General features: G+C 53.4%; 1 protein-coding gene across 1 annotated transcript in view; it reads left to right on the top strand.

Moving 5' to 3' along the window:
• Positions 1 to 13,159, top strand: part of LOC108445146 (LON peptidase N-terminal domain and RING finger protein 1-like) — a 23,089-nt gene extending 9,930 nt beyond the window's left edge. Inside the window, exons 2-12 of the mRNA XM_017728039.1 lie at positions 3,571 to 3,800; positions 4,221 to 4,343; positions 4,558 to 4,686; positions 5,333 to 5,468; positions 6,243 to 6,336; positions 7,476 to 7,590; positions 8,225 to 8,346; positions 8,737 to 8,895; positions 9,360 to 9,522; positions 9,603 to 9,749; positions 10,867 to 13,159. Of these exons, the coding sequence (XP_017583528.1) occupies positions 3,571 to 3,800; positions 4,221 to 4,343; positions 4,558 to 4,686; positions 5,333 to 5,468; positions 6,243 to 6,336; positions 7,476 to 7,590; positions 8,225 to 8,346; positions 8,737 to 8,895; positions 9,360 to 9,522; positions 9,603 to 9,749; positions 10,867 to 11,064 (1,616 nt within the window). The 3' untranslated portion in view covers positions 11,065 to 13,159. The remainder of the gene's footprint in view (positions 1 to 3,570; positions 3,801 to 4,220; positions 4,344 to 4,557; positions 4,687 to 5,332; positions 5,469 to 6,242; positions 6,337 to 7,475; positions 7,591 to 8,224; positions 8,347 to 8,736; positions 8,896 to 9,359; positions 9,523 to 9,602; positions 9,750 to 10,866) is intronic.
• Positions 13,160 to 13,402: the final 243 nt, after the last annotated feature.

Below are 13,402 nucleotides of genomic sequence, written 5' to 3'. Positions count from 1 at the left end.
GGGGGGCGAGGGGCCAGCCCAGCAGCAGAGACGGGGAGGCACGGGATGGGCTGTTGCAGCAGGTGGATACCAATGTGGGTACCAATGTAGGTCACCGTGTCCCAGCAGCTCAGTGCACTCCAAGCCTGCACGGTCCAGAGCTGGAAGACGTGGGAAGCTGGAAGTGTTGTAAGGGAGGGCTGGTGTGGATGGGGATGGGAAGGGGGAACGCAGCTGCTGGGCATTTCTTCCATATCCGTGGATGTCCCGAGGTGCTGGGAGCGGTGGGCTGTCAGGCAAACCACGCTGCTCATCCCCGGCCAGGCCCGCTGCCTGTGTCCCATCGGCCACGTGCCTCTGGAGAGGGAAGTGCAGCAGATACTCACATCTTGCAGCCCGGCAATATTTCAGGGTCAGAGGAAGAGCTCTGCCCAGGGGGGTGGCCATTATGTTAAGTGGTTGGGACTTGTCCAGTCCGGGATGGACACGTCCTCTCCCCCCAAAACCTGGCGAGGACACAACCTTGGCGGAGCTGCTGTGCCAGCCCCATCGTGCCGGTCGGCCCCCAGCCCGGCCCCTTCTGCAGCCGGCTCTGGCGACACATTTGGCTGCAGGGCCAGGATCGGGCCCGAGGGGTGGGGTTTGATCTGCTTCAACGTGTGGCTGTAAGTGGATTTCTTGGAAAGTTAATACTTAAATAAAAGGGGTTATACAATATGTCTGGAGCAGGGGGTTGGGGCGACGGAGGCAGAATTTCCTTTCTCCACGTCGTTTCTATGACAGCACTGAGCTCCCCTCCCGCAGCGCAGGCTCTTATTCATCGCCTGCTTCGAGACAAGTGCCAGAGGTTCAGGGTAAGCCTGGAAACGAAGGGCTGAGCGGACCGGTCGATCCTGGTGTTGGCAGCAGAAAACAGGTCCTTTTATGCAACCTCCAGAGGCATCCATCTCTCGCTGCACACCCTCCTTCAGAGCAAAGGCACATGTACACTTCTCTAGTACTTATTTTCCAGGCTTTTGCCTGATCGGGGTGTACAATCACACATTTCTTTAAAAATCCCTTGTGAGTATAAAGAGGAAGCATTGCAAACTCTGTCCTCACTCTTCCCTGCACGTCTGTTCCCCAAAAGACAGGAAAGTCTGGCTGAGGGCGACAAGGAAATTGCAGTCACAGCCTCAGCTCCAGTGAACCCGTGCTTGCTGCCAGGGGCTGCCAGGCTCAGCCACGTGGGTGGTGCTTTCAGGATGCGTTTTCCAGCTCCTGCAGCCTGCAGCCAGCTTTCGGCTGCACAACTTTTTACGGGCTGCCTTTCACTTTGAAACAGAACCACTGATAAATGTTAGACCCTCGGAAATATTTTATTTGTGGTGTGATAGGGCCGGTTTGCAGTGCCCTGCTCAGCCCAGCCTGTAGCCCAGCTCGCTTTGCTTGGGTGGAAGTAAACTGTCAACTTTTTATCTTCATGTTTTCTGAGTGAACAACAGAGAAATGCAGTGTAACGTGTAGCACAGGAGGCCCTCTGACATGCCTGGAGCATGGAGGCTGGCGAGTCTGTGAGGCTGCCAGCTGGCTGATGGCCCTGGTGTGTAATGATATCATAGATCAAAAATAGCTGTAGCAGCAGAGAAATGCAGGATTCATTGCCCTGTTTTACACATCTGGAATGGGGTTTTTTTTTGCCAAATCAGTCGTTCTATTGCTGGGCTGTGCAAATGTTTGAATGGGTTTGCCCACATGGAAAATAAGCATCTGGACTTTGTACCTATTTGTTCATCCTTACCCATCCTCAGGGGCTGGGATATTTCACCTCTGGATGGGTGCTTGTGGGATGGGGTACTGAGCAGCAAGTTCCTATATTTCCTGACTCGAGCCCTAGGGTCTTGGCTAATATTATAAAGGAAAACAAGCTGCTAGGGACCAAGTGTTGCTCTGCTGCACAGCTCAGCATGGCCAGTGGAGAAGTGGTGCAGGAGTGGCTGTGCCTGGCTCTGCTGCGCTCTGGGTTAGGGTGACACCAGGTAGGGAGCAAAGTCTCCCTATGCTCCATGCTGGGCACAGGGACAAGGAAGCAATAGCCATGGCAGAGTTTCCTCCTCTGTGATAAGCAGTGGTGTGTGCCTGGGCAGGGTGACAGCAGGGGCAGGCAGGGAAAGGGGCAGATGCTTCCTGCACCCGGCTGTCATGGAGCTGCCAGTCCCGACCTGCAGCTTGCTGGCAGAGCTGCGTCAGCACCATGTTTGAACTGGGCCAGGAGGAAATGCTGCTGGGCTTGGAAGTGCAGGAGACATCACTAATAGTGATGTTTCCTGATGATTGTTGATCAGCTGCCAGCCAGGCCCATGGACCCAGCTTGCCCCTGAGAGAGCTCCTGGCCCTTCAGCAAGGCGATGTTGCCCACACCACATTTGCCACAGCAAATGCAGCAGCAGTGCCTGCGAATGGTGCCTTATTTATGATACAGGGCTGGCCTCAGTGCCAGCATCCTGCAGGGCCACCAGAAGTTACCTGTGCTGGACCTACCATCATCCCCCCGGGAACTGGGAGCCAGTGGGAGGACCAGCCTGACACTGGAGGCCTCCCCAAATGGACCAGAGAGCAACAAGTCTCCAACCCCAACCCTCAGCAGCTTTGAGCCGATGCTCAGAGCTGGGGGTATGCAGGACTGGAGGCACAGACCTGTTACCTGAGCTGGAAAACCAGCACTGCACTGGATGTAGGTCACCTGCATGAGCTGTGATGTAACGGGGTGGGTCTGGGCATCTCTGCTTTTCAAACCCACAAACATTGCCACACCTGGTTACTCCATGAGTGTGGGCTCTTGGGGTGCTGCTTCCTTGCTCTCCCTGAAATCCCCCAACCCAATTCTGCCACTGGCAGTGCTGATAGGAAGGAAGGTCTTTATGTGGTTTTCTGAGGCAGGAAAGAAGAAGATATCGCTGCCAGTTATTTAGAAAATGGCAGGAGCATGTAATGCTTGGTGTCATGACTAGCAGTGGCTGTGGGACCTGTGCTCCCAGCCCCCTGACATCCCATCAGTGACATCTCGCTGACAAGGAACTGGATGCTCAGTTCTCTTCCTCTGTTTTGGGAAATCTCAGCCTTTCTCATACTTGGAAACCCCAAGTCAAGGGGTCAACCCCAAGCCAAAGGTCCTGTGGTGCAGACAGATTCTTACACCCCCCTGGCTTCTCATCTGCCCCAGGAGAGCAGTGACAGCCAGGTAGGTCTTGGAATTAAGGTATCCAGCACTGCAGTCTTGTTTGGTAACATGTTATTGTGACTCTGCTAGGTGAGTCACATCGCAGAGCCTCCTGTGGCCACAGCCCTGTAGGGACTACGTGTATGGTAGAGCTTTTATGCTGCATCCCAAAAAGATGGATGAAAGCCCAGATCCCAGCATGGCTGAGCCCTGAGGCAATGGTGGGGCCTCTTGGCTGAGAGTGTTTGGGGAAGATGGAGGAAAAAACAAAGGGAAGAGCCTCAAAGAGTTTAAAACTGGGTATTTAGGGGAAATAATTTCCTTGCAGAAACTTACAGGACCTGTGACTCCTGAGGAAGAGCACTACAGGACCAGGCTGTGCTCAGCGTGAGGCAATGGCACAGGGACTGACTGTCCCACTGTGGTGGCCTCTCCCCAGCCTCACCCAGCCCCACTGCCTCACCATGGGCTCATCACACGAGTGACCACATTTCTCTTTCCAGCCCTGGACTGCAGCTCCCTGCGGCTGTGCCGGGCAGAGGCGTTCGTGGCACTGGGGCAGTATCCTCAGGCACTGGAGGACCTGGATGCTGTGTGCAGGGCTGAGCCTGGAGACCACCAGGTGAGTGAAGGCCACATCCACTGGAGCCAAGTATTATTGTACAGGAGCAGTTCCCCCCTCCTGAATTCTCCAAGCCAGTGGATTTATCCTGCTCAGAAATGCACTTGACAGACCCATTTTAGGTTGCTAACCCAGCTGGCAGGTGCTGTGTTGCTCTCACAGGAGAGGTCTGGCACTGTGTCCTTCCTTCCCTCCTTCTCCAGCTCTCGCTAGGCTTGGCTTTTACAACTGCTGCACTTTGGAGAGTCCTGGGTTTTTCTAGCCAAGTCTGAGCAGGGGATCAGTGACATATCCGGGTGCTTTGGTTTGGGATGGGAGCAGGCAGGAGGGACATTCCCCCAGGGCTTGCATAGGAGCTGAAGGGGCACACGCTCAGCTGGTCACTGTCTTATAGTCACCACAGGTTTTTCTGCTCTGCAGGCCTTCTTCAGGAAAGGGAAGGTGCTTCTGGAGATGGGACAGAGAGCTGAAGCCCTGCTGGCCTGGGAGCACTGCTTGACACTCAGTCCCCATTTCCAGCCGGCTCGGAGAGAGATGGAGAAGGTGTGTGGGCTCTGCCATGGTGGGTTCCTGGGCTCTCACATCACACAGGGAGATGTCCTTGTCCTCTGAAGGACTCAACAGAGTGCTCAGTCAGCACAGACACCTCCTGCAGTGAGCAGAAGGGTGCTTTGGGGAAAAAGAGGGAGCCTGGCAGCCCTCCCACCTCCCTGCTTTTTCCTCCTAGCATCCCCCAACCCTTGCTTTGTCCATGCAGATCCTCGGGGAAGCCGATGCTCCTCAGCCACACACGGCTGCTGCACACCTGGGTGATGCTCACCTGAGCTCAGCTGGTTCCCAGCTCGGTGGAGGGAGCACAGCACTCCCATCTTCCACACAAGCTCAGGTAAGAGCCTGCAATATCTGAGTCTGCAAGGAGACTTAATGCCCCTCTGGGACATCCCACTTGTCCAGTGACAGGAAAGGAGGTGTGATATGGGGAGATTGTGCAGGACATGTAGCCATGTTTACCTGGTGGTGTGCTGGGATGAGAATCTGCAGGTTGTGGAGGGTGGGAGAGCAGGTACCATTGGGGCTGATGCCATGGGGACTCGGGAAATAGAGGAGACTTCCTCTCTCTGTTCATCTCACTACATTCAGGAAGAAAAAAAAGAAAAAAAGTGAGTTTCAATTTTTTTCATCTAAAAAACACACTTGAGAATAGTTCAGACCATTAGCAGCTGTTAAGGGCAGCTTGTATTTTTCTCTTTGCTGTCTGTAAACAAACTTAGGGGGTTTGGAGAGAAGAGGGAATTCAGAAAATGGGCTCAGATACATCCAAATAGCAGTTGGTAGGTCTGACCCATGTTTTAACCATGTGATGGGCAGCAATGTTCAGGCCATGCTCCTGCTGTCCTGCAGATGCAAGATGTTAATGTACAGCAGCCTGTACCGGAAAACCTCCTGGTGCCATCAGGCTTGGTGGGACAGATGGGGCTGTGCATTCAGAGGGAGAGGAGGGTTTGGGCTCAATTTCATCTTGCTGTGCCTAGGATCAGGAGAGAGAGCTGGCAGATGGCCGAGGGGGTGCTGGGTCTGAGCACTGCCAGGGTACAGCCACCCCTTCCCAGCCGGGGCGACAGCAAGAACCGGAGACTTCGGCAGAGAGTCAGGGCCAGTGGTTGTTGGGTGAGTGTCATCAAAGGTACCACAGTGTTGTCTCATGTAAAATACATCTTTTAAATCCATTTTGGCACTGAAAACTTGGTGTTTGCACTGTATCCAGCTCAACAAACAAATATCCCATGGGCACATGATGGGGCAGCTCTGTCCAGGACATTCTCTGCTTGTCATGCACGTGAGGAGGATCCACCTGATCTTCCTGTGTTGAGCTGGTGAACTTTTGGCTCCAGCTTGGTGACAAGTTCTTGCTAAAGCCAGTCATCACTTGTTCCCTCTGTGGAGTCAGGACAGCCTTTCTTTGTTTCCCATGGGTTTAGATGGGTTTTGGTTTAGAATAAATTTCCATGTGGGGGACAGGACATGCCATGAGCTGGGGAAGCAGCACCTCCATCAGCATTAACTTGCCATCAGTGTCCAGCCAGGTGGCTGCCACATACCTGGGTTTGCATAAAGCAGTGATGGCTCATGGCAGGTCTCCAGAGACTTCCATTCTGGAGCTTCTTGGGCCATCTCACTGCCCAATGCCTCAGTTTCCCTGCCTGAAAAAGGAGATACCACCTTTCTCCACCACATACCATGAGACCCACTGACACTCCAGCTATGGATGAACATGGTTGGGTTAAGAGAGGGGTTTATGTTGCATTTCCTAGTGGTTTTGTTTTTCTTTGACACTTCCAAAGCATTTTGAAGGGCAGTTATGCCTCAGAACAAGGTCAGAAAGCAAAGATTAATTTTCTATATTGAAATGGGGGGTTGTCTTCTCTTCTCTTTTGCCACTAGATAACAAGGAGGAAACAGCAGCAGCGAAGTGTACCCAGCCATGCCTCGGGGAGTCACTGAGCATCTCTGACTTGGAGTGCTCCCTCTGCATACGGTGAGTTCTCCAGCAGGAGAGCCTTAAGGATGAGGAATTAGCACCTGCTGGGTTTTCTTCACTGGTGTGCATCTTTCTTCACATCTTTGTACAAGCTCAGTCCTGAGTACTGCTGATATGTAGGTTTCAGTAGAGATGAGAGGGGAAGGCAGGGGCATGGGACACCCTGCCAGGTGGCAGAAGCTCAGATCACCCTGTCTCAGGGCGCAGCATCACTGCTGCTGTATCCCTTGGGACATAGATGTGGAGGTGGGGATGTTCAGTGGGGTCAAAGACCAAAAGCAGTGGTTGCCCTTTGTACCTGCAGGCTGGGACAGGAAGGTGTTGCCCAGGGAAATTCCATCCATGATGGGGATATTGCAGACCTACAGAGGAACATTTCTGAGCTCTTTGCCTGGTGCAGGTGGAAAAGGGAACAGGGTAGAGCCCGTGTTTGTCTGCTGGCTCAGGGCTGGGGAGGGGCTGGTGTTGTAGTGCCACAGGGCATGCTGAAAGCAGGCTGTTATTCCTGGTGTGTCCCAGGACGTGGGGGAGTTGTGCAAGCGGCTGCTGGCAGAGAGCTGGGTGGGTGTTGCACTGCCAGACGCGCAAGTCGGTCAAGGTCTCCTGCACGGCAGCTTTTTCCAGGTCTGTGCATGGCATGGGGGAGAGAAATTTAGGCTGCATCTGATCTGAATTATGTGAATTTGGGTGTCTTCTGAAAGCAGAAAACAGTGTTCAGGAGGAGTCAGGGCTTCCCCAAGACCTTAATTTAATTTCTGATCCTGGAGCTACTTGTGGGCAACTCGAGTGCTTGTTGCTGGCTCTGTTCCTGGAGCAGGAGAGGAGGCACTTTCCTGTCACTGCCTGTTGTGTTACACACTGCTGTGGGTATCAGGGGAACCACAGCCCTGGTAGGACTAAGGGGTGCCATGTGTGTACTGATGGGGTCCACTGGGATTCCATCGAGACCCAGAAGAGATGGGGAGCAGAGCTCAGGCCAGGAACAATTCTCATCTTACATCATTGTGCAAGCCCAGCAGTCTGAGCCCAGCCTTTCTAATTAAAAGACTAATTAAAGTCTGTGTCTGCTGGACTTATCTGTGCTCCTTTCCCTTTGTTGTTCTCTGCAATCCATTGACTGTGATCATCCTTTGCAGGATGTTCTTTGAGCCAGTGACGACGCCCTGTGGTCACACCTTCTGCAAGGAGTGCCTTGAACGCTGCCTGGACCACCGGCCCAACTGCCCCCTCTGCAAACAGAGCCTGAGAGAGGTGAGGGCATGAGTCCCAAGGGATGGAGCCCGAGGGAGAGCTGGGAACCAGCTCCAGCTGCTGGCTGTGTGCCCAGGGCTGAGGTGGGAAGGTGCAGTGCTCTTAAATTAGCAGCTCCATGGCATGGTGGTGTCAGCTCCACTCACATGGGAATGACCAGACAGTTGATAATTAAGACCAAGAGATTCATTTCCACAAGATGCCACAGTGATTTAGTGAGATTGTAAACAGGAGAAAAGAGAGAGAGAGAGAGAAGCAAATCCTAATTACTTTAAAAAATGGAAACGGATGGGAAACCTGCTAGCCTGGAGATTTGCTTTAATCTTTAATGAAAAGGGATTCGGATGAGACCATCAGGGAAATTAGGTTGTCATACAAGGACTGCATCACTGTCAGAGACAGGACGCTGCGTTGGATGGGCCCTGGCTCTGAGCTGTGTCTGGAGGTCTCGGTGGAGCTGACATCCCATCCTGCTCGATGGCTCAACATCCCCCAATGGGTTTTATCCCTGACTTTCTCTGGTCTAAAATTACCTTCAGTTCCAATAAAAGTGAGCGTGATTCAGAGTCCGGCAGGGCCCCAGGGCTTCCTCCCTGTTCTTCTCCAACCTATTTTTGGGTCTAATTCCTTTTAGTACCTGAAGGCTGGGAGGTACAGCCCCACGGTGCTGCTGCAGGACATCATGCTGGCCACCTTCCCCACACAGCTGGCTGAGCGCCGGGAGCTGCACCGGGCAGAGATGGCAGAGCTCTCCAAGTAAGCAGGGACTGCTCCTGTGTGTGTGTGTGTGCACATGGGGACTTGGAATGCATTCTGAGGGGGCTGTCCACACCCCATACCATTGCTCTGGCTTGGTTCTGCTCAAGTGATGTCTGTCCCACCTCCAAGATGACATTGCAGCAGTGCTGGTGGGCGTGGACATGGCCAGTGGGGCACCTGGGGGTGAGGGACCATCTTTGCAAGGAGCTGTTTTGTGGGCAGAATGTGTCTTTGGTCTCTTGGTGAGCCAAGTGGAAGCTTTAGTGTTGCTCTGCTCACTTCTTGTGGGAAAGGACACACCTGGTTTGGGGGAGCAGCTGATGCAGAGCTATTGGGATGAGATTTGCTTGGGGAGGCATCACAGTGGTTTCTCCTTCTGTCCCTCAGCCTGACCAAGAACATCCCCATCTTCGTGTGCACAATGTCCTTCCCTGGCATCCCCTGCCCTCTGCACGTCTTCGAGCCTCGGTACCGCCTGATGATCCGGCGGTGCCAGGAGAGTGGCTCCAGGAGGTTCGGCATGTGCATATATGAGAATGGGAAAAGGTGAGCTCCTGGGCAAGCCTCCCCTTGCCCCAGCTGATTTGGCCCTCTCTGCCTCAGCCCCAAATGTCTAAAATACTGAGTAGAAAGATTCCCTATCGGTGGCATCTCGCAGATAAAATCACCAGGGAGGTGGTGCGTTCCCCACACTGAAGAGTGAAATGGGATCAAGTAATGAGGCCAGCACTGGAGCTGCACAGAGCCAGTGGCGGCTGTTAAACACAACATTCTTGGAACAGCTTCTGACTCAGGATGTCTCTGAGCTCCGTGGTTCTCTGGCTGTGACCTCCAGCTCCTCTTAGTGAGCACTGGGAGGAGGCTTGATTGAATATCTGAATTTGCCCCTGCCCAGACAGCTTGTTCCTGGGCCTTTTCCTGCTTTGGAGATGGTACCTTCAGGAGAAGCAGCCCTCTCACCACCCATTACCCCAGCTCAGCCCCTGTTTTCTGTCCCTATGTCCCTGCAGCTTTGCTGACTACGGCTGCATGCTGGAGATCCGTCAGGTGGAGCTGCTGGCGGACGGGAGGTCCTTGGTGGACACCATCGGCCGGCAGCGGTTCCGGGTGCTGAGCCGCGGGCACAGGGATGGCTACCACACTGCTGACATCGAGTACCTGGAGGACAGGAAGGTGAGGGCTGGGCCAAATCCTGGGCTGCAGTGGGACAGAACCTCCCCATGGACACCTGTGTCCCTCTTGTGTCCGTTCAGGTGTCTGGGGAGGAGCTGCAGGAGCTGCAGTGCCTGCATGAGAGCACCTATCGCCTGGCCCAGCGGTTCTGTGAGCACGGAGACCTCCCCTCCAGGCACATCCTGATGCAGCATGGACCACTGCCCGAGAAGGAAGAGGACATCCAGGTAATGCCCTGAGGGAAGGGATGCACTAAGCAGAGTACCAAGAGAGCCTCTGAAGTGGTGCTGTTCTGCACTAACCACCCTGCTTCCCTACTCGGCTTCCCCCCAGCATTAACAAAACAAACCCAGTTCTTCACCCCTGTTGCAGCATCTCTCATTCATAGAGTTGGTAGGGCTTGTCTTGTAAAACTGCTTGATGTTTCTTTATGGTTTTAAACTGTTCTTGGAAATGGAGCACTGAGTTCTAAAATCTTTCCCAGAGTCTTTTCCTAAATGAGAACTGAGAAACTGAACTGTGTGGGTTTGAAAACACTTTGGGAAAAAGCAAGGAAACAAATTGGCAAAGAAGCGAACCCTGCAGCTTGTTGAGTCTGCAGTCTCCTTTCTCACTGTGATCCTTTGAGACAGCCACAGCTGGCCAGAGGTGAGGAGCTAAGAGGACAGGATCCAATTTGCTTGTTATACTGCTCTGACAAATTCAGATTCTGTAGGAAAAAAAATCCCAAAATTTAATTTTCGCTCCTTTAGGAAAGTGTTTCCTCTCTGGATCATTACAAATATACTCTTGCTGGCTTGTCCCAGGCTAAGGCTGTCCTGGCCAGCAGTCATGTTAATGACGTGCTCTGGAATTACAAAACTACTCACCCTTCCTTCAGCTGAATTGAGCTTTTCCCTCATAGTTTGTCTCAGGTTATAAAAAAGCCACTTTACAAAAGCAGTGCCCAACAGCTGTGCCTGCATGGCCTGTACCTCACCTCTTCAAATGATGGCCAGTGTCCCAAAAACATTGACCATGCAGGATTTGGGCCATGTTTACAAAAAGCACCAGCTTAAACAAGGAAATGCACAAGATATTTCATTGTCTCTTTAGTATAGACTTTTCACCAGCTACATCTGCATCTGGAGGCTACCTGGGGAATGCTTGTCTGGAAATTAAATTAGTTTGTCCAGCAGTTTCGAGCTGGGACAGACAAAAGGCTGTTCAGAGGAGTACCTTGCCCAAAGCTGGCGTTGCTGTCCTGACAAGAGCAACTGTTTTCCATCAGATGCTGCCTGAAGGCCACCCTTGCATTCACCTCGCAGCTCCTGATGTGGGGATCTCTCCCTCTCTCCTCTCCAGGCTTCAGCAGACGGCCCGACGTGGTGCTGGTGGCTCCTCTCCATCCTGCCCCTTGACCCGTCCTACCAGCTGAACCTCCTGTCCTGCACGTCGCTGCGCGCCCGCCTGGCGCAGCTGCAGCACATCCTCACGGCCCTGCTGCAGCAGCCCCCGCCCCGCCACCTCCTGCCCGAGCGCAGCCCCCGGGGCCGCGTCTGACCCTGCCCTCCCTCGGGACACACCTCCACCCTTGGGTTTCTCTGTGTGTTGCTCCACGGTTTGAGTGTGGTTTGAGCCTCCCCCTCCCCGCCAAAATAGTGACCTCAGCCGTGAGCTGGGCACCCTCTGCCCGGCTGCAGCAACAGCGACACTGTGCCAGCCGGGCCACCTCTGTGAGCTGCTTGGTGCCACTGCTGCCGTGCTGTGCCACCAGAGGGGATACTGGGGTGCAGAGCTGGGTTGTGTCTCCAAAGCCCAAATCACTTGCTGAGTGGCTTCTGCACGGAGGAGGATTCTCCTTAGGAGAGAGGACTGAGTGCAGGGATTGCCTCACTTTTGGTTCTTTCACTTTGAAGGACAGCTTAGGGGTTTTATAGATGGTCCTGCCCCCTGCAGCAGATTTAGAGGCTGGGGAGAGGTGGCACTGGGGAAGCAGAGAAGTGCCAGTGGCTTCCCCCATCCTGGGGAGCTGGCTGTGCCACTGCTTACAGCTTTGACTTAGTTTGTATTTGAACAGGAAGAAAGGTTAAATTAAACAGTCTGAAACTCATGGTCCTGCTCCCAACCACCTCCATGGCCACATGGTGAGGAGATGGTTCTCTTTGAATGTTCTCAGGTCAAGACATCCCCTTCCCACTGCTCTGCTCGGTGCTGTGCTGTGTTTGCTTGCCAGGGCACTGCCAGGCACTCTCCTAACTGCTGGCTCCAATGCTGTGAAGTACCGTGGGAGGGGGCAATATGTCAGCTTTGGTGCTTTTCCCCCTACCCAAAGGCTGCTGTTCCCAACCCTGGCTGGGTTCAGGTTACAGGGTCGGACCTGGGGGCTGGGAGGAGTTGATAGCACAAGGGAGTTAACTCAGAAAGTTTTGTTGTGAGACTTTCTGCTCCTTGACTAATGCAATTTTTCCCTGTTCTGTGTTTCTTGTGAACTTTCTGCCTCCTCAGGAGAAAATCAGGATCTGAGCCAAGGCTGGACCCTTGCACTTGGGACCGAGAATAGTTCAGTGTCCCCCAAAAGAGCACAGTGAAGTCAAAGGGATACACATCTCTGGAGGGGCAGGGAGGGGGTAGGATCAGTGATTGAGGCCATGAGCCACATGTCAGGGAGTGAGTGCTTGGCTGCTGCTTGTCTCTAGACACAGAGCAAAGACTCTCTTTGGACAGACCAGGTCTCCATGGAAGTCCTGAAGATTTGGGATTTTTGTTTCATCCATAATTTCAGTGGCTTTGGATTCAATTCTAGGAGTGACAGCCACTCAGTCGTTGGATTAATGTTGCTTCTGGAATTTTATCCCTGCATTTCTCAAAGTTCCCACACCCCCTCAGAGAGCTGTGGGGGAGCAGATCAGTGCAGTGATCCTTACTGCCTGTGTTGCTGGGCTGAGTCTGGGGTGGGAGACTGGGTGTAGCTCCAGAGAGGTCCCTGCTCAGGGCCACCACCTTTCCCTGTCCTTCTGCCTCCCGGAATGAGAAGTCCCTGTCCCTCCTCTTCATCAAAGTGCCTCCCTGGAGCGACAGTCAGGAACTGAGGGCTTGCTCCCCAGGAATCTCTGTGAGCACAGGGCAGCTGAGGACAGCTCGGAGCTGGATTTGCTCCTCTACCTTTGAGCTGTGCTGCTGGCCCAGGAGCACCACGATTCCCAAGGAGCCATATCCCTGGGATGTCAGATTGGCATGGGCTGGGGTAGGTGATGAAGGGATGCTCTGTGGTCCCAGGGCAGGTGGCAGGATGACACTGAAGTTTGGGAAGTGCCTTTCTTTCCCCAGGATCAATGTGGGCTCACCCAGTGACATCACCACCCCAAGCCACTCACCTGCCCCGAGTTGCCATTTCCCCAGGGCTGAGAGGTCTCTGTGGATCTCTCCAGCAAGGGGCTGGCATGGGGGCACGCAGGGAGAAGTGTGGCTCTGCACTGTGTCACACTGGGGAGGAGCCAGGGACCAGAGCTGCATCTGCCTGGCTGCTTTGGGAAGGGATCTGTGCAACTTGCTCCAGTTTGCTTGGAGCACCTTCGTGGTTTTTATTACTATCTTTGCTCTTGGAATTAAATTTTCTTTCTGGTCATTGAAATAAAGACCTTTGTTGTTGTTGTTGTTTTGTTGCTGGTGTTTAACTTTCAGCAGCTTGTTAATAAAAGTGCTTGGGCATCCCCAGGGAGATCTGGGGACACGTGGAGAGGTGACACCCTTCAGACAGCAAGGTAGGGACAGTGACCACGGTCCAGCAAGGGCAGGTGGCAACAAGGGGAAAAAATAAAGTGGTTTTGCTAGCAGAAAACGTGTGAAATAAGACAGGAAGAATAAGCTCCTGCCTGTCTTTGCAGCTAAAGGCTTTGGG

This window comes from Corvus brachyrhynchos, unplaced genomic scaffold (assembly GCF_000691975.1).
Source record: "Corvus brachyrhynchos isolate BGI_N302 unplaced genomic scaffold, ASM69197v1 scaffold21, whole genome shotgun sequence".
Classification (NCBI taxonomy): domain Eukaryota; kingdom Metazoa; phylum Chordata; class Aves; order Passeriformes; family Corvidae; genus Corvus; species Corvus brachyrhynchos.
The sequence above is the reverse complement of the archived record's forward strand: the minus strand, read 5'-3'. Positions and strand labels throughout refer to the sequence as shown.